This window comes from Epinephelus lanceolatus, chromosome 20, assembly GCF_041903045.1.
Source record: "Epinephelus lanceolatus isolate andai-2023 chromosome 20, ASM4190304v1, whole genome shotgun sequence".
Classification (NCBI taxonomy): Eukaryota; Metazoa; Chordata; class Actinopteri; order Perciformes; family Serranidae; genus Epinephelus; species Epinephelus lanceolatus.
This window is the reverse complement of record NC_135753.1, coordinates 30197837-30224553: the sequence shown is the minus strand read 5'-3', so window position 1 is coordinate 30224553 and position 26717 is coordinate 30197837. Positions and strand designations below refer to the sequence as shown.

The 26717-nt window shown below is 41.8% G+C and overlaps 1 protein-coding gene across 2 annotated transcripts in view; it reads right to left on the bottom strand.

The window, feature by feature from the left end:
* Positions 1 to 4211: 4211 nt before the first annotated feature.
* Positions 4212 to 26717, bottom strand: part of LOC117264997 (uncharacterized) — a 78534-nt gene continuing 56028 nt past the window's right edge. The window contains exons 4-9 of one of the 2 annotated variants that reach the window (XM_033639362.2): positions 24712 to 24830; positions 18368 to 18457; positions 11738 to 11876; positions 11276 to 11409; positions 9718 to 9926; positions 4212 to 7465 (exon numbers count right to left, since the gene is read on the bottom strand). In XM_033639362.2, the coding sequence (XP_033495253.2) occupies positions 6322 to 7465; positions 9718 to 9926; positions 11276 to 11409; positions 11738 to 11876; positions 18368 to 18457; positions 24712 to 24830 (1835 nt within the window). In that variant the 3' untranslated portion in view covers positions 4212 to 6321. Of the gene's footprint in view, positions 7466 to 9717; positions 9927 to 11275; positions 11410 to 11737; positions 11877 to 18367; positions 18458 to 22122; positions 22356 to 24711; positions 24831 to 26717 lie in introns of those variants that run through there. The other variant, XM_078162611.1, reaches the window with a different exon arrangement.

The following is a 26717-nucleotide window of genomic DNA, read 5'->3' as shown; positions in this document are numbered from 1 at the left end:
TAATTTTCTTGTTTTAACACATAGTTTCCATGTTCCAGTCTTGTAATTGTTAGTCGCCCACAATTGTGCTCTGTTCCTAAACCTATATTTTGTGCCCTATTATCTGCAACCACATGACTCTAGAAGTTTCCTTTGACCTAATTTACATGTAATATGAGCAAATTAGATGGCTTTCTGATGGCCAGCTAGACTTTACAAATGGAAAATCTTTGTATATCAAGCTGAAATGGTATAGAAGAAGAAGAAGAAGATACACTTTATTAATCCCTGAGGGGAAACTCAATTTTTTTCACTCTGTTGTCATATACACACAGGCTCAGACACAGGCACAGACTTTCCATGTTCACAAAGGACGTGCAGGGTACCCTGGGTGCATTGGTTGTTGGCGTTCTGGGACACCGTGTCAAGTTCTGCCTGTTACATGCATTGTCTTCTTTCAAAACACACTTCCATTTTCACAGGAAATTTGAAGTTTACATACAGTCTCTTCCAAAATAAATGCACTACGTCTGTACCACACTGTGAGCTGACGCCTTTTTTTCTTCAACAACAAACACGCATGGGACACAAACACTGCTCTCTCGGGTAAAAGTTGGTGTTTGTTGGACGCATCACCACCCCTCCCGCTCGCTCCAGTCAGACTTTTGCAGCCTTAACTTTTGTCCTTGTCCCACCACGTTTCCCCCTGACACTGCAGGGCACCATTAAACTATAACAGCAACTGGTCACGTATCATGCCGATGTTAAAGGAAGCCTTTTTTCATTGGTTTCTGATGCTGCAAGTCACTGCCCAAGTGCTGGATTTCGACAACTTTGGAGTGAGGCCGGGCTCCAAATACACACTCATGCACAAACAGGACCTACATGCATTAAATGAAGAGATGTCAGAGCAAGGGGGCTGTCTTGGACAGGCGGCCCAAGCAGGAGGCGGTGCGGTGCCTCGCTCAAGGGAACCTTGGCAGTGCCCAGGAGGTGAACTGGCACCTCTCCAGCTACCAGTCCACACTCCATGTTGTCTCAAGTCCCCATCTGGATGGGGACTTGAGACCTCCAGTTCCTAACCCAAGTCCCTAACGACTGAGCTACTGCCGCCCCAATAAACTGATCTATTCACTGTTAAGGTCTTTAACACCTCCACAAATGCGAAAAGTCATTTGTAAGTGAGGCTGCATAGACTTATTATTCATCACTGTGTCAAAAAATTACCATTCTGGACTCTATTTGGCCTCTAATATAATCTAGCAATGTTTCATGATCAAAAAGCTGATTCTCTCTCTTATAATACAACTTTCAAACAAGGGAACTAGAAAAATGCTGCACACTAATCCACTGATTACAGTGAATTTGAAGTTGCTTCTCTGTTCAGAGGGAGGAACACTGGATAAAGAACATAGTGAATGTTCAGGGACTATTTTAAGGCCGATGTGCCAAGTGAATACAATTAACTACCTAGTAGGATAGAGTCTGGCTCTACTGGGAATCTGAAGACCAGGGCTTAACCATAGCTTTAAGGTTACATCTCTGTCTCTCCTTGTTCCCTGCTTCTGTTCTTGCCCTATACCTCTCCATGGATGCCAACATTCCCCCTGGCTCTAACCCTTGTCCTAGACAGTGGTGAGAGACTGGTGTTGAGTTTCCCAGATCGTGTGAAGGAGCTGTCATGCCAACTTTACAGCACATTAATCATACAGGCAATGTGGCTAGAGATACTCTGTATCCTGTTCTGCTGAGTATTTATTATTAATAGAGACACAAATCTGAAGGATGAGACCACATTTGGTGTACGTGAAAAATTCAGAAGCTACTAAAGAGACAAGGACGTTAACTGAAGAGTAGAATATGGCAATTTTTCATTTTGGAAAGTGTTCATGAGAGCAGGAAACCATTAGATTAGCACAGTGACCGTGTTGTTCTCTACTTTGTACTTTCATATTATTTAATTTTAGCTCTATGATATTGATTTGACATTGCTAAAAAAAACTTAGCTCTGGTGTAAGTATATTTATCCTGTGACAAAGCCCTTTGCACATTGTACCAAGCTTTTGCAGAGGACTGCAACAGCTGTTTTGGTCAGGTGGTTTGTGCGATTCTTTCACAAAGTTACACTCTACATGGTGCTGTTTGCTTTCACTCACCTATTGCAAATGGGAATAATTAACAAAAATTCTTGTCATTTACAGCTGTATAATATTCATATTCTTTTGAGCGGTGGACCCTTACAGACTAAAGGAATATAAATTACTCACCGGGTAATCAATGAATGAACACATATTCTGACTCTGACAGCTTCACAGGGACAGAGACACCACTTGTTTTTTACTCATGCCGGTAAATCTGAATTAATAATGGTTTTCTCTGGTGCTCATAGTTTCAGTAAAATTAACTGAACCCAGCTAACAATGTGTAGCATCTCCATATTGACAAAAGTTTAAACATTTATACTTATATCCGCGATCTAAGCAGCTAACTAATGTTAGCTCAAGTGGGTAATTGACAGTCCGGTTTTATACATCCGAAAGAACCTCTATAAAAATTAACTGCTTGGTAGCTGGGTGTCTAGTTGAGGCAGGCCTTTATTTGTCAAGATATGTTGCTACACCTGGCTAGTAAAAGAGACCGGGTGTTTAATTGGGAACAGGCTTTTAATTTATTTTTTGTACTTAACTAGTAAATAAGATATCGAAGAGCATAAAAAGGCCAGGGGAGGAGCCCCTAATTATTTATATATAAATTATTAATGTTTGCTTATTAACTGGCCCATGGCTTCCCGTCATTTCGCAAAAGTGGCCCCTGAGCAAAGCATGCTGAGTATCCCTGCTTTAGGGTGTCAACCAAAATAACCCAGTAGTAAGTAGTGTTGAAACTCCTCCACTCAGATGATACCTGCATTTGATCCTTTTTATACTGAAATCTAGAAAGTAATTACTGTTTTTATGATTTTGCCCGCAGCCAACAAGTGTTCTTAGATTTGTTGCGACATGTGATTGGTCCACTATTGCAGCAGCTTCAACCCATACAGTCTGTGATGTGGTGAAGTCGAGCACAGCATTTTTGATGGAGTTGGCAGGCCAGTGTTGTGCGATGTCACCAAAATGTTTTAAAGTGGCTATACTACACTCCTGTGACATCTTACAGATTTTTTTTTTTCAACTCAATGGTTTCATTTACATGACAGATTTTAAAAGAAGTACAAAAAAGGTATCAAATCAAATACTCTATTGGTATCAATTTCACTTTAAGGGTGTAAGTGCTGGTACTAGTATCATCACTTTTTAAACAATAGCTAGCCCTATTACCAGTGGTGGAAGACTTGAGTCACATGACTTGACCTGAGTCGGACTGGAGTTGCAATTTGAGGACTTGAGACTTTTTTGACTAACTTAGATAAAAGACTCGACTTGACTTTGACTAGGTATTCATGACTTGGGACTTGACTTGGACGTGGAATTGATGACACAGAGGGACTTTACTTTTTAGAAATCAAATATTTTCATTTTTCTAGATGTTAAGAAGTTATGATTTGTTTTTGAAACATGATCTGGGGTCTCACTTATAAACACTGTGTACACACAAAACAAGGCTTGAAAAAGGTGTATACCACTTGCAAGCAAAATTTGTGATGTATAAAAACAGACTTGATGTAGAAATTATTGAGTGCTTTTGGCAAACACCATTTTTGGCTTTGGTCCATATGTATATTTTAAGTATGAATGCTATGCATTGTTTTTTAAATGAGACCCCTGATGATTTCTAGAGGAATGAGCAAAAACTTGGCAACTTACAAGGATGCTGCAGACCAACAGAGGCCAGCCAAGAGGCAGCTATCATAGAGAGGACTCATCCAAAAATAATAAAATTTGGATTCAAGCATTATGTTGTCAATGATGGCAGTAAGAAAAGAACAGTGGTGGGAAAGATCTGTAGCCCAAAAATCAGTGACACAACCACCACAACACATTCATCAGTCACTATAAGTCCCACAGAGAGAGGTACAGGAATGTGTCCTTTTAGCTAACTTATTAGTTTATTGGCTCATTTAATGACTTGACTTGTGATTTGGCACCTGCTTCAGATTTGAAGGTTGAGATTCGTGACCTGCACATGTGTAACTTACTCCCACATCTGCCTGTTACTTGTCCAACAAGCTGGCAGTATTTTGTTGCCGTGTTTATTATCTGCCTAATGCCAAAAGAACAACACTTCACCCAGAGTTTCCATATAAAGAAAAGTCTTTTAATAGATAAGTCCCCTTTGCAAAAACACGTAGAAACATTGGAAGACACTGCATATGTACACTGTGTTCGCTACCTTGCAGCTACCTCCTCCATGAGACAAGTATGACATTTATCAAAAAGACTGCAAGAAAAAAAAGCCATATTTATTTACCTTAGTGAAACAGAAAAGCCTTCAAAACTGTAGTTTTTTTTTTAAATTATACACTTTTGCCTCTTACAATAAATACCAATCATCAAACATTTATTGAAATGAACACACACAAAGAGAAAAAGACAAATTCAAAACAGTGACACCATGTACAGTTGTGCGTGTCGACTCAAAAACTCGTCTGGGTAGGCTGAACTTCGACTGAACTACTCCCAGTAGTGCAATTTAGAAACTACAACAGTAGCTTCACAGAACTGAGACTCTGACATTGAATCAATTTGGTGCTTTTAATTTATTTGTGCAAAAATATTGATTGTGAAGACAACGTCTGATGTTTTCGGACTCGAAAGACAACATGAAAAGTGTATATTCATTTCAAAGGAAATGTGTCTTATCTGCAGTGAGATATTCTGCTTTTAGTTTGAAATGTTAATCAAAACTGTACAACATTAGCTTTGACATAAAATCACATAAATTATTTTTATGTTCGACAGGTGTTGCATGACTTAAAATGATAAAATTATTGTGTGCATTTAAAGAAGAATCAACACTGAATCTTTTAACAACAGACTGCCTTCTTTTCCTTCAATTTAAACAAACACTTCTACCTTGTCCAAACAAACCTTCAATTGATAATTAATATAGTCGTTCAACTGGCGCAGACCATCTTTCTTAGGTCCATGTTCATCTTAGGTCCTGTTATTTAAGGGCAATTCTAGTGTGATCATTCATCTGTTACACAAGGAGGTCAAGGAGCACATGCTTGAACCACAGGTGGTGGCTGAGTGTTTGTTATCCTACATCCTGTGCCCCCTCATGTATGCCTTTATATGATTTATCAGTTACTAATTTAGTTTTTTTTTTAAAAAAATGATGTAATGAAAATATTTAAAGCTTTGGCCAATAGTTTTACATGTTTTGGTCCAGTAACTTCAAGTTGCATAATTTTTCCAAAGAATTCTGCATTTGCAAGAAGAAACCATTTTTTTTAACTGTCCAAGCATTGCATTGTACGCTATGCTCTTGGAATATCAAATTCACAACACAGATTTTGAGTAAACAAAGCTGTTTTGAAAAAGATCATATGAACTTGGTTGTGCCAAGCATTAAAAATGCTCAGTATTTGATATCAGAGTCCTTGAATGCAGGAATGAGGAGTGTTTTCTAAACAGACCCTGGTTGCAAAAGCATTTTCATGCAACATATATGTAACTGTGACCAAACATTATTTTTACTGCAACTGATTAAGTTTCAAGTCTCTGGGAGTTGATTTTAACACAAGTCTAAAATGCATAGAAACTAGTAGATTTCATTCACACATCACTGGGGGCAGTAATGAAATAGGTAGGTGTTTTATAGTTAAAGCACTAAAACATGCAAAACTACCATCAAGGCAGATTATCCTTTAAGTTTTTATGACTGCCTTGGAAGTGTGCTCTCATAATCAGCCATCTCCCTTGATAAAACCAGCAGTAGGTCTAAATCATCTCCTGTGTACAAAGTAAAAACAAAAAAGTCTCTTTTTACAGCAAAATCTTTGTTCCTCCCACAAAAGCCAGGTGTACACAACACATAAAACAAAATGAAATGGTGTTTCTAGACATCATTTGTCTCACTGTCACTAAATTCAAAAGTGCTAGGAATCAACTACAAAATGTATTTCTTAAAAACAAAAATCATCTATCCATAAACTGGATTCAAAGTATTTACGTTTGATTGTCACAACACTAACACTAGAACCTGAGCCTTATTTATGACCTCTTCGTCAAACAGAAGAAGTCTTTTATATGTTGACATCCTGGGAATCCTTTTGTAATGCTGGTGCATGTGGCGCAATGCAAAGTACTTTAATGCACACTGATTGCTTGAGCGTGTGTATGTGTTTGTGTGTGTGTCAGTGTGTGAAATTATCTGATGACGTTTTTGCACCAATCACTCTTATGGCATATAAATGTAGGGACTAGATTTGTGGTGCCCTGTGCTCATGACACATGGCATAACGTTCCTTGGACCAACCATCATGGACTGGTTTATGTCGTGAGCGCTCTCAGACCATGGTGGGGAGTCCATGGGCTCCTGCTTGATCGAATGGACCAGGCCGTGACCTTTGAACTCGTAAGTGCCGTGCTTGTTGTAGTCCGGGTGCATGTAGGCCTTGTGTGGGTCCTGTGGGTAGATGTGTGAGTCCATGAGATTGACTGATTGGTTGCTGCATAGAGAGTCTGAGTGAGAGAGTCTCTGAGGACTAAACTGGCTGTTGTCGTTGTTATTGCCCAAGTCTTTGTCACATTTTAACAGCCGTCCGGTTGTGTTCCCGCTGTTGTTGACTGCATAGTTCTGATAGTTGCCGTTGTTGTACGGTGGGCTGATTCCTGCTTTCCCTCGTTGACAGGGCGAGTACTGCGGATCATAATAATCTGCCTCTGATTTGAGATGGAGGCTTGAGCTCTGGTCATATACCCCGTTACCATAGCGACGTTCGATGGCCTCTGGGTCACGGCAAGCCCAGGGTCGCCCATAGGCATCGCAGCCATTCTCAGAGTCCGAGTCGTGCTCTACCTTGATTGGCATCTCGGACATCAGGTGGCCTTCATAGCACTCCCCATAGCCGTTCTCATTCTTCACCAGGTCCACGCAGTATGCATCTGGGTCTGTGGGAATCTGGACGTTCCCATAGAGCTTGGAGACGAAAACCTCGGCTCCTCTGCCGCTGTGGCAGCTGGGGGAAAGGCGGTATGGCTTTCCGTACTGGCCGGCCTTGTTCATACGGTTAGAGGTGATGTAGCCGACACCCTGGCCTGTTCTGAGGGGGCCTGAGTTTGGCCGCAGAGGCCAACCGCCGCCCAGGCCTGGGCTGACACCTTTATGGGAAGCCATGGTGGATTTGCAGAAGTTGAGGGGCTCCTCCTGGTTGTAGTAACCCTCAGGGCGGTACTTGAGGTTGTCTTTGGAGAGGGGGGTCCAGGGAGTGTGGTGACCCCGCTGGGTAGCGCCAGGAGTGGGACAGGAGAGGAGGAGAGGGTCTGCAATGTCACCCATTCCCCCACTGAAGGAGTGCCTCCGGAGGTGCTCCCCTCGCTCACTGTGAGGGAGAGGGATGGCATGGAAAGTGGGGCAGGGAGGAGAGGAGGATCAAGAAGAGGAGAATGAGATCATTAGTCACAAAACAAAAAGTCAAATAAATCAGTGTAGATTATACAAAGTTTCTGTAGTCCTTGAGGACATTGAAGAAGAGGTGGTCTCTTGAAATTTCATTGGTCCGCCTAGATATCCATATGGGAATATCTACAAACAATGTTTTTTCTACTGATTGATGAATGACTCAAAGCCCAAATATCTTGGTTTGGTTCACTTCAGTTCATGAGTGAATCATTCCAAAAGTGACTCATCTTTTCCAAAATCTGTCTCATCTGAAAATTGAGAACAGAGTCAACATCCATAACCCAAAGATCCAAAGATCAATGATGGCCCACACTCCAAGATTACAGACAGAACAGTGCCGTTTATCTTCATTCACACTTAGAGTATTCAGTGATCAAGACCCCAAAACATATTAGATTTCTAACTATAAAGTATATATGCTGATAAATATGAAAGTGGAGGCTGTCAATAAGACTAACATGAAACCACAGTGTACTTTGCACACTTACACATACAAACACAATATGGATTGAGTTAAATTTCACAGACGGAGTTCAATTCAGTGGCTTTCTATTACACGTGGTTTTCATGCTTTCATTATTTTAGAAGAAGGTCGATGTAGCAAATCCATATTTTTCAGAAATGTGACTGAACTTTTTGCTGAGCTCATCAAGATGATCTTATTTCTCATTATGAAAAAATTCCATTTCAACCTCCTGGTTAAAATGACAAATGTCACTCAACACCCAAAATGCCCATTTGTGTAACATTTACTCCTATGTTACGCTAAATTTGCCAACAACATGTTATTTCGCATGCCTCAAAGGTGTACAAGAAAATTATCGATGGATTGGAGTACATGAGGTCCGCGTTTAACGTCTCCTTGTGCATTCCATTGAAATCCTGCCTCCAGGGTCATTCATTGGCCAGGAGTTCTGCTGTCACTCTCCCACGCCTGTCACTTCCAAATTTTGTCAGTTTTTGGATTCCTTATTCATCGTGGAAGCATAGAGAAACACTTCACAAAGTTAAGGTAACATGGGGTCAGTAACTGATGTATAAATGATCCTTTTGGGGTTGTAGTATTCCCTTAAAGCATGTTTTTTTACTTCTCTTGTTTCACCAGTTTTGCTTCTCTCTGCTTCCTCAACTGACTCATTAAACACTGACCCCACTGTGTTATGTGAGAAGATGCTTTTCATATTAGCTAACCTGAAGTAATTTTCCTTGTGCCATGTGTATATATTATATAAATATATATTCTCATACTGGAGACTCAGCCCTATAAGCTTCATGTCCTCCCAACCAGCCAACATGCTGTCCTCTTATAAGTAATTGGCATTTTTCTACAGGAACCTGGATGATGCTGAGAGGGAATGAACAGCAGAGGGGGTGGTAGGGCTCTGCTCCCTGACTACAGCTCAACACTTGGCCTCTCAGGCCGAAGTTGTTAATGATGCATGAAGCACAGAGGGCCTTATCCAAGCTGAGGCATGTATTTGCTCCTAATTGGCCACAGGTAAGGCGTCCAGCACTTGTTTGGTTTGGTGTCAGAGTCTGCTGGGTGAGGACAGGGCTTATGTTTGTGTTGGTAACTGGGCCCCAGGGTAAATGCTTGGGTGTTCATGAAACTGTTGCTGGGTAATAAGCTGCTATCTCTGGGAAATAAACTAAAAAATGAATAAATAAATCACGAGCGTTGATGCACATGCAGGTTTTCATCACTCTGACTCTGTTTTGAATATGTTTTTGTGTCACCCTGTCTCACCGAGCTTAGGCAAGGCAGTGACTAAGTATGTTTTTACATGTTAACTCTTACAAATTACGAGGGGAACTCTGTGCTGACCGGTGACAATGTGCATCATAACTAAACTGATGATGTAGTGACTGTGGCCTTTCAAGGTTTAAAATTTTGACCTTTACTTCTAGCTCCCCCATCAGGCAAATCCGGCAATGTTTAGAGGATATAACAAGCTGCCAAAATGCATCAAACCTCAAGTTTGAACCAGTGGTGTCTGAGGCATCAAGTTTGTGTTAAAAAGCTTGACCTTTAATTACAATATAGCACCCCAATTAAAACAACGAGTGGATACAGTGTGAACAGTGTGAATATACATCACCCCTCCAACTCCAACTTTAGTTAAAGTTGCAAGCATGTTGCTCATGTATGATGGCGTGATGATGGTCTCTTACCCATGCTCTAGTGCAGAGATAATCCCTCCACCTCCTCCCTTGGTCTTCCCTCGCATTAACATGTTCTTCATTTTCATCTCTGTGATGGAGGGCAGTAGGAGGGGGACACCTATGCAGAACAGAGCCAGCTGGGGAGGCATCGGAGCCCCGGAGGCTGACTTCTTTTTCTGACCGTGGAGGAACTTCAACCGACCCTGAAACTGCATAGTCTGTGGCAGAAGAGAAAAAGAATTTACAGGTTTGAACATATCCAATGGTTTATATGTATATATCCAGTGCTCTTTGAAAAGTCTGGCATGTTTTTTTTTTCTGCATGTCTACACAGATTAATATAGAACAGAATTAGCAGTAATATTTTTTCATGTCCCTTGAAAGTTATAATATCACATTGCACGCATTAGTATTCAAACCATACTAAGAGTCTACAGGTAGCAGTCCTTTGAGACTGCAGATGCACAGTGGTGCTTTGAGCTAAATGCTAACATCAATATGCTAACAAACTTGCATGCCGCGTTCCAGTGAGGTCGTGTTTAACGTGTTCATGAAAAGAGACCATATGAACTCCCTGCCCCTCCACTGTGGTGTTGTAGGATCTTGCAATTGTACATTTTCTGAAAGCCCTGAGTTCACAGGTTTGTCTTCAGGAATACCCATGTCGTAAATATAAACTCACAAGTTTCATCTGAACACAGCAACAGTTACAATGCTTACATGCTGATATTTAGCAGGTAATTTGAGGTAGATACCAGGTGCACTATCTTAGTTTAGCCTGTTAGCATGTTAACATTTGCTAATTAGCACTAAAAACAAAGGACAGTTGATGGTGTTAGGAATTTTATTAGTATTGAGTTTTTTTTCTGTCTGGACCAACAGGTGGCTAAGCAGCAGGTTTGCTCAATAAAGCTAATTAAATTTTATTCCTTTAATGGGGAAGGATGAATTTCTGGCCTTTTTACTGCTCGCAGAATGATTACTCTGCATTACTTCACAATTATTGTGTCGTTACTGCAATTATGTTGACTGGTCAGGAAAGCATCTCACCAGTATTTGCTCACTACTTGGCTACAAGTGCTTCCAGTATAAAACTGCCATCTAGAATTTCTGTTGTGCAGCCAACCTCGGTGCAACCAGAGCGGACTTGGTGACAGTAAACTCCAATGACCCCGATGAAATGGTCCAAACCCATACTCTTATTGCTCTGTCATCAGGGCCTCTAGCTTTTCCACTGCTGTTCTCCAAACCACTCCAGTCACAGCCATGAGGGATGAACCAAGCTCCTATTCTGCTGCTGTGTCCAGGCACCCAATTACCTCATAATGCCTTGCAATACAACTATAAATAACGGTACGCACTACAATTAAAAATAAAGTGTTGCTGTACCAAAGGGGTCGTAACACTTTTATAGGCCTGGGTCTTCTCCCAGAGAGTGGGCAACAATTAATCCATGTTTAATTTTCACTGCATATTCTCAAACACTTTTCTGTTTGCATAAACTTTAATGCATTTGAAACTTAAGTTACTGTGCAGTTCAGCTGGCAGTTTGGTTCAGACCACTCACCAAGAATCCAGAGGTGCTGTCCAAGAGGCATCGGACTCTGGCAATGAAACATCTGTTGAGAAAGCAGGAGAGCTCAGGAGAAATTCCCCCTGCTTCCGGAGAATGGAACAGGCTGCTCACTACAAAGTCCTCACCTGAAATGTAAGAAAGATGAATGAGCGGAAAAATGTATTTAATTTTTTGTGTGGCAAACCTACCATGTGCCTCAGTCATGCAAGATGGGTAAAAGAACATGTAGAGCAATCAATAAAACATAAAATATAGGTGCATTTCCTTCTGAGGATTTCTGGCAACGTGTCAGTCGCTATACTGATGACATAGTCTAGATGTGCCTCAAAAGTGACCACCAGAACTTCACAATCAAATTGTAATTAAAATATTCAATATGATGTCACCATATGCACATTTTAGCAGAACATTTTGCCCAAGGGAACTTTCATCCCCTCTCAGTAAGCTACCCACCAGTCCCTGCAGCTAGCTGGTGGTCCTGGTGTGTCGGCGTCCCCTGTGGAGGACACATGGCCCAGTGGAGCTGGCGTCTGAACTCCTGACGGTCGTCTATGTGGATGTAGTCAAACACATTCTGGTGCATCACGTCAGTCTGTGTGGAAAATTCAGTGGAGTTTAGTATGTTTGTCAAGGAAATTTGTAAGTTTGTATTGTCATGACTGTCAGAGACATTTCTAGTTTAAGACATTTTTTGTTTTCAATATCATCTCCTGAAAGTCTTAGGGCCCTGAAACAACAAGCCAATGGTTGGCTGTCGATGAGTGTCTGTCGCGTCAGTTTTGGCGGTAAGTCCTGCACAGTTAGAACTAGTTGGTCCTTGATGGCTTTTTTTCTGCCAAATCAGCGTGTTGAATTGGCGTGGGAGACAACGGTGCCTGTTGTTGAAAGAAATCACATTGATTGGCAGTTCAGCTCAGTGCACAAGAAGAGGGAAGTAAGGAAAGCAAATAAACTTCTAAAGCCAAGAGGGAGCGAGATCAAGACAGACTTGTTATATGAGGTAAGATCATGTTTTTAGCCATTGAGCTCATTAGCAGAAACGTTTCATAGTTGTGTTATTGTTTGCTGCAGCCCAGTAAATATGCTTTGTTCTTTTAACATCCGGTTTTGTTGTTAATATGCTAACTGGCTAACTAGCGTCTTGAATCCGTCCAGTTGGTCTTCTGGTTTCCCTTTTTTAATGACAAATACATGCTGGTGTGGGGAGTTATTTCCTCTCACGCAGGTGCAGAATGTGCGTGCTAGTTGGCTGTTGGTTGTAGTCTTTGTGGTGTGTTCAAGTGCGACTTTCTGGCACAGGCGACATGAAGTGACGCATCAGTTGACCTTCGTCGCCACTGGCGTGTCTGTGCTTTTAAGGAACATGAGATTGCGTGTTCACAGCATTGTCCGCAGACTGACTTTGGACCGCTGTGTTTGCTGCCATCCTTGCAGCTGGTAGCTGCAGTTTTGAGGGGGGGGATTCCTGTTGCTGCTCTGATACACTCAGTCTGCCTCAGGATTCCCAGGAAGCATGCTAACTTGCCCCATCACACACACAAGGAAAGTACTGTACTTACAGACACATACCCGCACACTTGTATGTGCACATATTCACATGCAGGAGCATTTTACTCAGTACAGTAACAGTCTAAGGGCAGCTGTAGGGCCAGTGAGGGCAGCTGTGTTTGTCAAACATCGCGTGACACCAGCTCCCGAACAGCAGTCCAGCCCAGCTTGCCCTCCCCATCCACACACACACACACATACACAGAGTGAGTCGGGTTCCAGCCCACTCTCGTCATGCCTCTCTCTCTTTTCCAGCAATAGCTTTGCTTTCTGTCATTCCATGACAGATTCCTCACTAAAATGTTCAACCTTCTCCTCTTCCCTCACTCCCTCCTCCCTGTGCTCTCTCCATAATTTCCACACTGGTGGCACGCGAGGGTTTTTGATCGCCTGCCTCTGAAAACACAATCTGTTCCCACCGTCTTCGGCGGGCGCTTCGTCCTGTGGTTTGGTTCCCTACCGGCAGTCAGGCAGACAGACGGATCGAGTGACTATTGTTTATGTTTCTCGTAAAAAACGAAGAGAGGAAAAGAAGAGGGGAAAAAAATGGAGAATAAGTGATATTTTCGCTGACCTTCAAAGGCTAACTGCCCCAGTAACAAATGGGATCAAAGGCCAGTGGAGGTTTTCTGCTCTTCTCCGGGGCTTTCTTGTGGTGCTACTTAGTGAAGCCTTCTCCTTTCTTTTTTTCCTGTGGTATATTAGGGATAAGTGTCCTTCTGACTACAATTGTGGGCTCAAAATTATGTGACATGTTGTCAAGGCCTTAGAGGCAAACTATGTGACTTAAAAACAACCAATAGCTCCTTTGCGAGAACTGAACATGTGGGAAAAGCTAAGAAAATGTTTTGGTGACAGTCTCTGAATACAACATGATGATCTGTGAGTCAGAAAGATTTTCATCTTTTTATATACTACAAGAACAGACTGTTGACTGTCAACAACACATTCAGTCTATGAGGTTTCTTATATAGTATGTTTTCAAAGTCAGCTGCATTTTGACCCTTTGTTCTCAGCATTGACAACATTTAGCAGAGATTTGATTTACAGGGTTCCTACAGATCAAGGCACGTTACATTTAAGACTTTTTTAATGCCACTCAGAGTGAAATTTATGACCAATTTTACAATAACCAAAATTGAAGAGAAAGAAAAACACAAACCAACATAAATAACTTAGGGTTGAGAACAATTTCGCCCAAATGAAAAGAGCTGGTAAAAATACCTGACATTTGTTGGTGGGTTTTCTTGGCGATACTGTACTCAGCATGTGGGATTCCACTGCCTTAATTCCAATCGTATTGAGTTTTAGAGCCTCTTTGCATACAATGTCTCACTATGACTTATATGTTCTGAATATTAAAATGACCCATTGTGGTTATATTGGCATTAATAGGTGAATTTGATTGTTTGTTGATTCACTACTTTGGTACTGGATGGATAGACATGAATTTTCTACAGAAATGCATAGTCCTCCGAGGATTAATCTTGCAGACTGGCGATCCCCTGATTTTTCTTCTGGCACCATCATCAGCCCAAAATATCACTTTGTCCGGTGTTTTGAGTAATGACCATACCAGACGCATGACATTCCCATCAGCCTCAGCTGCACCTTGATTTTAACATTCTCCTGTTTGTTTACAAAGCCCTTAATGGTCTGGCCCCATCCTACACTGCAGCCCTCCTAACCCCTTATTCTACCCCCAGGTCCCTCAGGTCAGCTGACCAGGGGCTCCTGGCTGTCCCATGCTCCAGATTCAAGCTCAGAGATGATCATGTCTTTGCTGTGTTTGCCCCCAAACTGTGGAACAGCATCTCCCTCCCAATCCGATCTGTCCCCTTCTATTAACTCTTTTATTTCCAGGCTCTAAACCTACTTTTATTCATTAGTGTTTGAGTCCCCCTGATGTGGCTTTTTCTGGTGTGTGCTCATGTGTGTTGTGTCTCTGAATGTTTGAGCTGTGTGCCTGACAGTTATGTTGCCTCTTGTGTGTGGGTTTTTAGCGTCTTATTCCTTTTGTACAGCACTATGGTCAGTGTGAGTTGTTTTTAAATGTGCTCTGTGAATAAATTTGAGTTGAGCTGCACGTTATATTTAGTGCTATAGGCAAATGTCTGCATGCTAACATACTAAACTAAGTTTGTAAACACTGGAAACATTATATCTTTTTTTATCCTCATCAAGTTAGCATCGTCCCTGGGAGTATTTTAGCATGCTGTCGTTAGCATTCAGCTCAGAGCCTGTGTGCAGTCGTAGCCAGGGACTCTTACGCATATCTAGATGATGTATACCAAACAGGTTTGGTTTGCATATTCACATTTTATGCACCTTACAGTTTTTATTTCTTTTGTTTGTCACTACTGATTCCGATACCACCCTGCACACACACACACACGCACTCATGTGCATACAGACACACTCTGTGGCAGGATGTTTCAGACTGCTTTGGTTTTCATGTCGATTTCATGGCGCTGGGTTACTGCCCCTGTCTGCTTGTAAGCCAAGTGGGAGTGCTGTAGCAGAAAAATTTCTACCCCAAAGTGTCAGTGTGCTGTGTGTATGCGGGTGTATGTGTGTGCATGCGCGTGTGTGTGTGTGTGTGTGTGTGTGTGTGTGTGTGTAAGCAGACATGAGGGCAAAGGAGGGATTTTAACAGTGAAAAGCACTTTATTCATGGTTTTGAAGGAGAGAGATGATTTCAGCATCGCAGGACAGGCATGCCCGTGTTGATATCATCCATAATTAATGACTGGCTGGGTATAACCGCCGGAGAGGAAGGAAGCTAAACCGTTGGTGACTTATCAGTGCCGGCACACACACAGACACAGACACAGACACAGACACACACACACACACACACACACACACACACACACACACACATCCACAGAGTGTATTTCAGGGTGAAACAGAGGTCTTCACCTTCCTGTGGCCTCTTAGCTGTGACTTAGTGGGTTCACTCTGCCCTCTAGATAGAGTTATCAAGCAGACTGAAAGAGAGTCTTTTACGCCGGCTCATTAGCCCAAGGATGAAAAGGAAAGAAAGTAGAAAGGGATGGATGAAAGAAAACAGATTGGCTGAGGGGGGAAAGGGGAAATGCTGAACTTGTTAAATAACAGCAGAGACCTCTGACACTTGTTGAGTGCAAACTCTGAGAAGAGCCATGTAAGAGGCTACCAGGGTGGATTTATCAGCTTATCAACAGGAGCTGCTCACCTCCAGCATGATGGAAATGGTAACATCTGTTTGTTTACACGTTTCTTTCATAATTGATCCAAGCTGTTAGATACAAAGTTCAACATTTTGGTAAATTGGCTTATTTACTTTCATGCTGAGCGTTAGATGAGAAAATCTGTACCACTTTCACATCTCTTCTGTAAACAGACTGTTCTCATCCACTGTTTGTACGCATACCTACAACAAGTAATGCAATATAATTCATATATAACCCACATAATCATGTGCCAGTAATTCATGTATAACCCATGTACTCGGGAAGGCTGTGAACACTTAATCAATCCACTGCAGGGGTTTTAAATGGAAGAATTATAAAGACCAAAAGTCTGTGTAAGGAGGAAGGTTTGGGTGAAGAATGGGTCAAACAACACAGGACGTTGCCCAGGGAGACCTGTGATTGGAACCACGTGAAACCAAGTGAACTTCCAGATATTTTAAGCTACGTTGTCACTGTGTTTCTTTTCTTGAAACCAACCCACATAACTTTACTTTGCTAAACCTGGAGAAGCCCAGCAATGCTTGTTTTCTAAACTTAGCTTACATAACTTTATGTTAAGTATGTAACGTAATTTGTGGGGTGCTATATGTTGTTCAATATCATACAGTACAACAACTGGAACAAGCAGCTGGTTACCTTCATTTGGCTAAAAGGCTGGAAGCTAGCGGAAATGTCTTCGAAGCTAACAAAATCCACCTACCAGCAGCTCTAAAGCCCACTAATTAATATATTATGTCTCATTTGTTTAATCTGTACAAAAACCAAAGAGCTAACACTTTATGGTTATGTGTGAGACAAACTCCTTACCAGGACCAGTAACTTCCTGCAGTCTAAAGAGCGTAGACCGAGATATAATATATCATTTGAGATTCTGAATGGTACCAATTCTCTAATTTAAGATCAGGTTTGTTTAATCACCACTCAGCTCTTGGCTGGTGGAATTAATGTCTGTCTGTGACAATACACCACATACAACATCAGTGCAAAACGAAGGACATAAGTGTAAAGAGAGAAAACATTCAATATATGTCTCTAAAATAACAAGTAGGCCAACTCTTGTGTGTTTTTTAGCCGCACAGCTTTGGGGAAGAAGCTCCTGGTCATCTGTACCTTCTGGAATTGGTGAATAGAGAGCAAAGCAAATCAGCGTATTTTTAAAAAAGTCAATGTTAAAAATGCTAAGGATTTAGGGGCATTTGTTAACAGAAGTGGTATGTAATATTCATAACTATGTTTTCATTAGTGTATAATAACCTGAAAATAAGACGTGTTTTGTTTTTGTGACCTGATGCCCAGTTCAGACCAAAGATTAGCGACGAGACAAAACAGTTTTAGAACGTTGCAGATGAAAGTTGAAGCAGTGTGAACTGGACGGTCTGTGCTTGACTTAAGCCAGCTGATGGCATCACCTGCAACTCAGCTGGTGTTAGGACAAAAAATATGTCGCTTGTTTCAACAGCCAGTCGACTTGTAGTGAAGCCGCTGGTCAAGTCTAAACGACCTCAGATGGCGTGTTCACTTGCCACAGCAGGTGCTAAGTCCCCCATGAGCCCTCTGTATCCGTCCCCACGGTGTGGGGGGCAGCAGTGACATACACAAGTAATGATACACCGTCTCATCTAGTTGCACTGGTGTGAATGAGCAAGTTTTAAGAACGTTGCAGAATGCCACATTGCGAGTAGTTGCCTGTTTCAACTTGTCTCATCGTGAATCTTTTGTCTGAACTGGGCATAAAAATGAGCTCTGTATATCTACATACGGATTGGTTCCTCTTCAACAGAGTCCACCATGTTGTTCTACAGTAGCCCAATATGGACAAACCAAAGACTGACCCTAAAATAGGGCCACTCACACTTTTGTGTCAGCCACTGTAGTTTTCCTACAAGCTCGGCAAAAAGGAGAAGTTTCAGCTCTGCAACATCACCACTACATGCCACTAAATCCTAGACATGGGATCTCTGAAGAGATCTTTACCATTTATTCTGTTTTTGCATTTTCAGGTTTTGTCGTTGGCTGTGTTTGCTGTCAGGTACCTAAATTACTTAAATAGCTTTGGGGATTGTGGTTACCCTAGCCTCTGGCAGGAGTCCATTGGAGGATTGACAGTTTGTCAGAAACATGATAAGTTGGGCCAGTGATGGGAAAGAGGGAGGAACAAACAACTCCTTTTTCACAGAAATGTTGCATATTGTGGCTTGGAAGATGACACTGCCTACAAGTCTGGATGTAGTAGAGTATTACATACAGAAAACTATTATACAGCATGTTGCTTATAGTACTGTTGAGATGTTTAGCTCACCTGATGAAATCCCAGATAGTCCACTATGGTTGAAGAGGCATAAAAGACCATCCCATCACTGCTCACCACCAAGGCAAAGCCTGTAAGAGACTACACACACACACACACACAGAAATAAGCGATGACTCAGCGCAACTCATGCAGCAAATAAACTCAAGTGCAACAAATACATAATTGAGAAACACAAACAACTGTATTTAATCGGTGCCATCTTTGCAAAGCTAACTTTAGATGTCATGATTGGAGCGATACAGTCAAACGGTTTTATTTACGACCAAACTGTGGTTACAGTCATTACTGTACATTCAGTTTTTCTAAGCAAAACACAGCCAGAATCAGACTCTAGCCAGACTTTTTATAGCACAACGTTCAATTTATATCATTCTTTCCATAATTCTTCTCAGAACAGCAAATAACAGTAAAAATGGAACAAAAGATCGGATAATACTGGACACTGGAGAAGGAATGAAAGACAGATGGTTATGGAACTGAGTGGGCCAAATAAAACTTGCTGATTTGTAAAGCAAAATATTGCTTTTGAAAGACTCTTTAGAACATTCTCTGGTGGTATTTAGATTCATGGTATTTTTAAAGCAGTTTGCTTGAGGGTGACATACACGGCAATTAGCTCCCCTTTAAAATTATGTATTTCATAAGTTAGAAACTTTGATAATTGAGTCTGTTTGACTGGTTACACGCTGTGATTTGTGATACCAAACACGTTGATTAAAAGCAGAAAAACTCCAGACACAAACACAGTCTCGTTCCTGCTTTCCCTCTTTACACACACCCATGCACACATGGGGGAATAATGTGTTTGGCCGGCACAGCTTACAGAAACAAGTGTTGATTAAAAAGAAAATTTAAATAAATACATAACTGGCTTCAGTCAGATGAGGAGGGATGGACAGATGGAGATGGAAGCAAGACTGTGAGAGAAAAAACGAAAACAAGGGAAGGAGACGTGGAGAAGTCTTTCAGTGTGTGCGTGTGTGTATGTGCACAGCTGTGATAGCGTGACAACTGCAAGGCTACTTGACTTGCGTGACTGCTGCTGCCAGAGTCTGTCATCTCTATTTTACTGCGAGACTGTGCAGGTCTTCCCTTGTGTGTGTGTGTGTGTGTGTGTGTGTGTGTGTACTCTACATATCCCTCTGGCCTCTAAATTCTCACTCACTTTCTCCTAACATTGATCCGATTGCCTTAGCAAGCAGTGTAACGCTCTGCTCACTGCACATGCTCCATCCCAACCACATAACAGACTCTGATACCTGTCTGTGAATAGAGCAATTTGTCCCTGAGGTATTTGAGTCATGTTCTGATGAAGCAACGCTGCGACAGAAAAATATCTGGACTATGATATGACAGTAATGTGGAGAACATATATGACGGAGAGGGAAGCAGAGATGGGAGGATGACTCAGGTTCTTGGTGGTGTAGATGCAGATGTTGTTTGACAAGTTCAACTGGCACATGTTCATGACATCCAGGGGGAGAGCGACCCCCCACAGACTCAAACACACAAACGCAGCGCTCTGCAGCAAACACTCAAAAATAAATGATGCTACTGTACCACATTGGTGAGATCTAACACATACACAAATACATCACTTTTTTTTAACCCTTACCAGCACTTACTTAGCAGGATTTGGCTATCAAAGATGTGTGTGTGTGTTTGAAACGAGAGTAGGGTGATGTGGGATCAAGTCCCTCCAAGAGGCTGCGCTGTCACAATTGCAAGCAGTCCTCAGGAATTCTGCATGACCTTGCAATTTTGTCCAGTCACCAAACTTTTCCACATATGACCAATCATTGAGGTTTTCCATGAGTCACCAGACATTGTGGTGGAACACAAACATCTTTCTACAGCAAAACACACCCGGAGAAGGGCGGATACAAACGGACAAGGCGAGGGATGCACAATAATATTGGCATCTCAGTCATATCGGCCGATATTGGCTTTAAAATTATCAGAATCAGCTAACATGCTTTTTCTTATTGTGCACAACAGCAACAGTCCCCAAAAAAACCCTGGGAAATCCTGGAGGGACTGTGTAGTTTCCAATATACTTCAAGGTATACTGTGCAGGAATTATTGGTTACTGTTTGTAAACAGTATCGCCAGCCAAAGTAAAAGCAACCCCAGATTCACCCTGTGGAACGTTTTGCCTCCATTTACATGCGTTCTTTTCTGCGCTGTGTGCTGATTTTCGTAGCTTCCTCTTGGATGCATGCACAGCAAAATAAGAAGAATATAAGAAAACACAGGCAGAAGGCAGACAAATACACCCCCACTCACTTCTTGTGGGTCGTAAGTGATGATTGAGAGGCATCACTTCTGCATGACTTTATACATTGTTTTTAGAAAAACCCTGCATATTATATCTTTAATATATTGGTCACTCGGGGCTGTATAAACATCTGGTAACAGCGTGTCAAGGCCAAATGGAATCTATTTATGAAAACAGTGCATTTGGAGCGCCTTGGTAGCGGAGTAGCGCATGCCACATTACCGCACCGTTCTGGGTTTGAGTCCAGCCATGGGACCTTTGTTGTGTGTCATACCCCTCTCTCTCCCCCTGTTTCCAGTTTACTCTGTCATCTGTCAATAAAGACAAAAATGCCAGAGAAAAGAAAACTGCTTTTTGTCCAAATCCAACACATCAATGTTGAAAATATGAGAATGTCTGGTTCTAAGACCAAGAATTTGACTATCTTGGATCTTTACTGTATCGAAACCATGTGTCTAGGCAGAGATAAGGTGTTAAGGCAGTGAGACTTTTTGCTCAGCAATGAAATCCAAAGCTGTAATATTTCTTGTCCAACTAAGGTATCTTATTTAATTACTTCATACATAGTATAGAGTACCAAAAATGTATGTCCAGTACAGAGCTCGTCTTCAATGAGCAGTTGAATAATGTAAAGCTTCTTGTGTGCAAAGCTCTTATAAATGACTCAGTGATCTAGAGTTGGAAAACCGGTCCAAACAATGGACATGAAAACAGCCTGAATACACATGAATGTGATGTTGCCTTTGGGAGGTCCAGCACAGCCATAAAAAGGCCAACATTTACATGTTGGGTTCATTTAGGTCTTTTTAGCCAGTTCACCTTTTTCCATTCCTCTTCCAAGTCATTGAAATGCCACAGTAAATTTCTGCAACCCATTTTCTTTTTAAGGGACTTTGACATTTTTACCCTTCTGGAACAAATAGGCCTTAGACTTGGGACCTGAGAGAGTATGTGCGGGAAAAAACACTATACTTTGTGGGTTGATTACTGTAATTGGCTTCCCAATGTGGAATGCTTGGCAAATATACCATAGATGAATACAGTGCAATTATTTTTCACATGTCCTCAACTATTATGGGAACACCCATCATTTGTGTTGGAATAGGACAGCCAATTTACAATGCATTTCACAGATACAGAGCTGGAGAAAAAACAGCAGAATGACTATACAGCTATAGTGATTGTTATTCTATTTTCTTTATAAAAACAACCAAACTAAAGACCAGAGAAAAATATTTATATCTCTAGTATAAAATAAAGAAAAGGAGAGAAAGAAATATTGTATTAATACCGCATGCGGTTTTTGTGTTTTTCCTCCATTCACATTTCCCTCAGTTCCTTGCATACTAAAGCATTTAGGTAATGGAAACAGGCACCTGCTGCTGGCCTGCGCCGCCACATATCTGCAACTACGACGCCCCCGGCTCCCATAACCGCCCCTGGGAGACTAAAAGCTTTGACTTACAAATCTTAAGAGGTGCTTTGCACGCAGAGCCCAAAATAAAATATTGGTTCACTGGATTTGGAAGCAAAGGAGAGGAGGGGAAGAGGTGGGAGGTGGTGGTGGTGGGGCAGCCTTCTCTCATTGTTTCAACAGAGTTTCTTTGGTTTGCCTTCTGTCTAGCTGTCAGAGTGAGATGAAAGCAGTGATGATGAGGTCATGACAAACATGGAGACCTTCTGCCATCAGGAGCACACCCACAACCTATACACGCACACACACACACACACACACACACACACACACACACACACACTAAGGTTAGAATAATACGGGATTGTGTTATACTAAATGATGATTTGTGATGTTGGATATCAGACAATGAGTAAAACCACAGTCACACATAAGAAACAAATTACAGCTGGATGTGTGGTGCTAGGGATGGCAATGTCTGTCTGTCAGTTGGTCGGTCCACCACTTTGGCCCAGGAATATCTCAGCTACACTACATCAAGTCACTCTGCTATGACCAAATACCTGCAAAACTATTGACTTAAGCCTCAGCTGTACTTTGTGTAAAGTGCTAACAAGCATATGTTAACATGCTAACATGCTAAACTAAGATGGCCAATATGGTAAACAACAATAACAACATCATCATGTTGTCATTTCCCTTTTTTCATCTAAATGCAGTGCAAATTCTAACCAAATTTCCAAAACACAAATTAATGATCATTTTGGGCCTCTAGAAACAACACACTTTGGAGACAAATCCACATAGTGGCCAAAACATGGAATTACAATTTCCGGATCCATCATGTGATGCCACTGGGCCCAAAAAGACTTTTTCTCATAGACGGTTTTTTAAATGTCACGACCCCAACTAAATTTATCTATCAGAATTTGATCCATTCAGTCCGATTACAAAAGTCTAGAAGAGCCTTACTATTAAATAATTTTATTCCCATTCAAGTCAGTGGAGGGTGAAACCAGAAGATGCAGGCTTGGCCAGCGACGTGTCTGGTGTGCTTGCTCAGTGGGCCCAACAGTGTGGAAGATCTGGGTTATTTTATACCCAGGAAGACAAACTTTTCTGGCATAAGAACTCAACTTTTTTGGCTATTTTTCTTGTTTTCCAAACATTACCTTTTCCACTTAAGCCAAGAAAAAAAAAACTTTTTTATAACATTTCAACTTTGTCTTAAAATTACTGGCGTTTCTGCTGAGTTTTTCTTTTAACGCAAAAATCAAAAATGTGCATAAAAAACAGGTGGATGGAAACACACTAACTGTTGTTGTGAGCATGTTAGTAAGCCCATATTATAAATACAATATATAAAATATAGAATAAATGGTCTCCAAAAATCTATATTAGTCAACCCTTGTATACACAGACACACAAAATGCATCAACAAATACACAAACATGCACAAGCTTGTAAAATTTACCTGTCAGACAACAACATATACCTATCCACATGTACTGCACCTCACACATAAAAGGACATGAAATCCCACCAAACACACACAAACACACACACACACAAACACATCCGTCTCTTCTCTCTCTTGGGAGCCCATCACCATAACAACTAATGCACAGTTTGCTGTGAGGCCCCGCTGCAGGTTGAGTCACGCAACGGGAGGCAGCACATCACTACGGTCAATCTATCCTTTTGTTTACCGCCCCATTGAGACAACCTAACACGTTAACAGAAGCATCACTGCATCGGCTCCGCTGTGTGTGTGTGTGTGTGTGAGCGCACACAGTTGTTGGACGATGATCAGTGTCATTTGTTGTCTGACCATTAGGATATCGAGTGTGTAGCAATGATCTGATACGAAAGTAATTCCCTCGTAGCGTGCTGCTATATGTGTGACATTCTGTCTGCTCTGATGCCTCCAACAGAAACATTTGCCTTTCTAGGAAACATTTTCACAAGTTTTACATAACATTTATTCAAGCCACATACATCTGGGTGTCCTAATATTATATCAGAAAGACAAGAAATCAAGAGTCGTGGCCTGAAATATATGCACGTTATTATTCTGTGGTTAAAATTTGATTAAACGTCTGAGGTCAACTGACAAAAAACAACTGTGTCCTTTGTTCTGATTGCTGTTGACAGGCTTGGTGTGTTCTTCTCACTCTCTTCTGCTCACTTTCACACACGACCACATGCATTCAGACAGAGGTGCACTCATACAGACACAAACACACACACACACACACACACACACACACATTTGACTGGCTGCTCAAGCTGCCAGCGTGTGTGAGTCCCCACCTCCTTCATCAGCTCTGACACTCCCATCTCACCCTTATGTCACGCAACACCACAGCTCTGCAAAGGAGGTCAGGGCAAAGGGCGAAGGGCACACACGCACACATACACACACGACCCCCCCCTTCCCAATTCACACAAAAACTGTCTCCTGAGTGGCATGTATGTGAGCTCGGGTGCGTTTTATCAACGGCACAACCAAAAGACAAAATGATATGACCGTAGCACAATAAAAAATGATATCATTAAACCATCCGTACTTGTACACGTGAATCTGTCTGTTCACTGAATTATTCCACACATACAAACAACAGATGTGTTCTTTCTTACTTCCAGGAGGAGGCTGCTTTCATTGACCGTGGTGCCCATTGGAAGGCTCGCTTTCCTGGGTTCAGGGTTAGAGGATGCTGTGCTGATATTGTGCTTCCTGGAGGGCTTCTCATGGCTTGCTATGACAAAAGAAAAAGACAAAAGGGTAAATTGGCTGGTTCACCACAAACAAAAGAAAAAATCATACATAATTAATCAATATATTTATTAACCTTATACAAGCAGGGATATGTGCTTACGTGCTACATTCAAGGTCTGGAAAGTAAAATCGAGCACACATATAGAGCCCCGTCAACTCAGGAGAAGTTCATAATGACTAAATTTGCTTGCCAGTTCTCCCACCTCTATCATATGGCAGTGAGAGAGGCTCAGACATGTGGCCGACACATACACTGTATCAGTCTCTTTTTGCACCGCACTAACACCAGGTATTAGTCAGTGTGGTGGGGCCGTCTAACAAGGCAAAACAATGGAGGATTTCATGACTTTACAGGATTCTTCTCACACGATAGAGCCACACGCACATGCAAAGCTCACTGGTACACACAGAGTGAGGTAGGTAACACAGCTTTCAGTTAAATTGGACGTGAAACAAGGGTCTGCAATGTTCTTCATTGTTTAATTCTGTGAAGACTAGCTTGCTGAAATGAGAAAGCTGGGAAAGATTTCTAGTTTTGGCACTGCTGTTCTCTTGCTGAGCATGACCTCTGACCTCTTTGTGGGTTGGGGGGGGGGGGGGAGCAACACAAAAGAAAATTTCACCTATGGACAGGGTCGTCTGAAGAGTCCTTAAGGGTCCAAAGCTGAATAGAGAGAACTAATATTTGCTGTATTTCAGTCAGTCCAATAAAAATGAACTCAACTGGACAATGTAAAGAATTCTAATCTTAGTTTTCAGTGTACTGTCATCCATAACACTGCCAGCCTGCCTCTTCATCACTCCCCTGCTCCTTTGTGTCATCTAATATTCAATAAAGTGGAAATATCTGCCAAAGTTACAAAAATATCATCAGAAAGTCACACTCCATCAGCCACATATGCCATGTTCTCTCTGCCACACAGTAGAGTAGTGCCTACCTACTACCATGCCAGAGTGTGTATACATGCAATTAGCCTACACAACTGTGGCGTGCAAAACTGTCACATGTGCATTGGTGACGTGTGTGTTGCGTGTTGGAGGCATGTTTGCGTGTTTCTCTTATGGGTGTGCTGTCAGGGGGCATGTGGCTCACTCCAAGAGATCAGCCCTTCGCTCCGTCACTCATTGTAGCAGGCACAGATTAGTCACGCAACACACACACACACACAGACACACACACAACCATAGCCTCATTACGAAAACTATCTCAGTATATATGTATGTATTTTTCGATGCTTCGTATAGTCCCCACCCCCACTGAATAACCCCATTACGGTTTTCGTTCCTCCCCCTTTAACCTTCTACTATCTCTTGTCCTCTGTCCGTCCCTCCCCCATCATCAGCCCTTCTTCTACCCTCCTCCTCTTCTTCATCTCTCCACCCTTTCTTTGTTCAACTCAGCATCGCAGGCGATCGACAACCGATTTCGTGACGCTGGAAGAGTTCCTCTTCTTTTAATTCCACTCTAAAGCACGCAAAGCTAATGCAGCCATATTTTTTTAATCCATACATTTTGTCTGGATCTACTTTTTCATGTTTCAGCATTTACCCCCTCCCCCAGCTCCAACAGCAGTTTTATTCAAGCTATGAGTGAAAATAAAGGCCGCAATGTGTGCCTCCCTCCACTGCTGAAAATCAGGCTAAGCGCTGATGACTGCAGTGACAGGTAGCTCAGTAAACTCATAAATGCCAGTAATAATGTTAAGTATTTTGTCATCACCTCCGCTAGGTGCAAACACACACACAAACAAACAGACTCAGACAGCCACACACACACACACACACACACACACACACACACACACAAAACCATTCTCTTCAATCACCGCAATATCATCCAACCAGTGGAAACTGGTGCAGAGGGAAA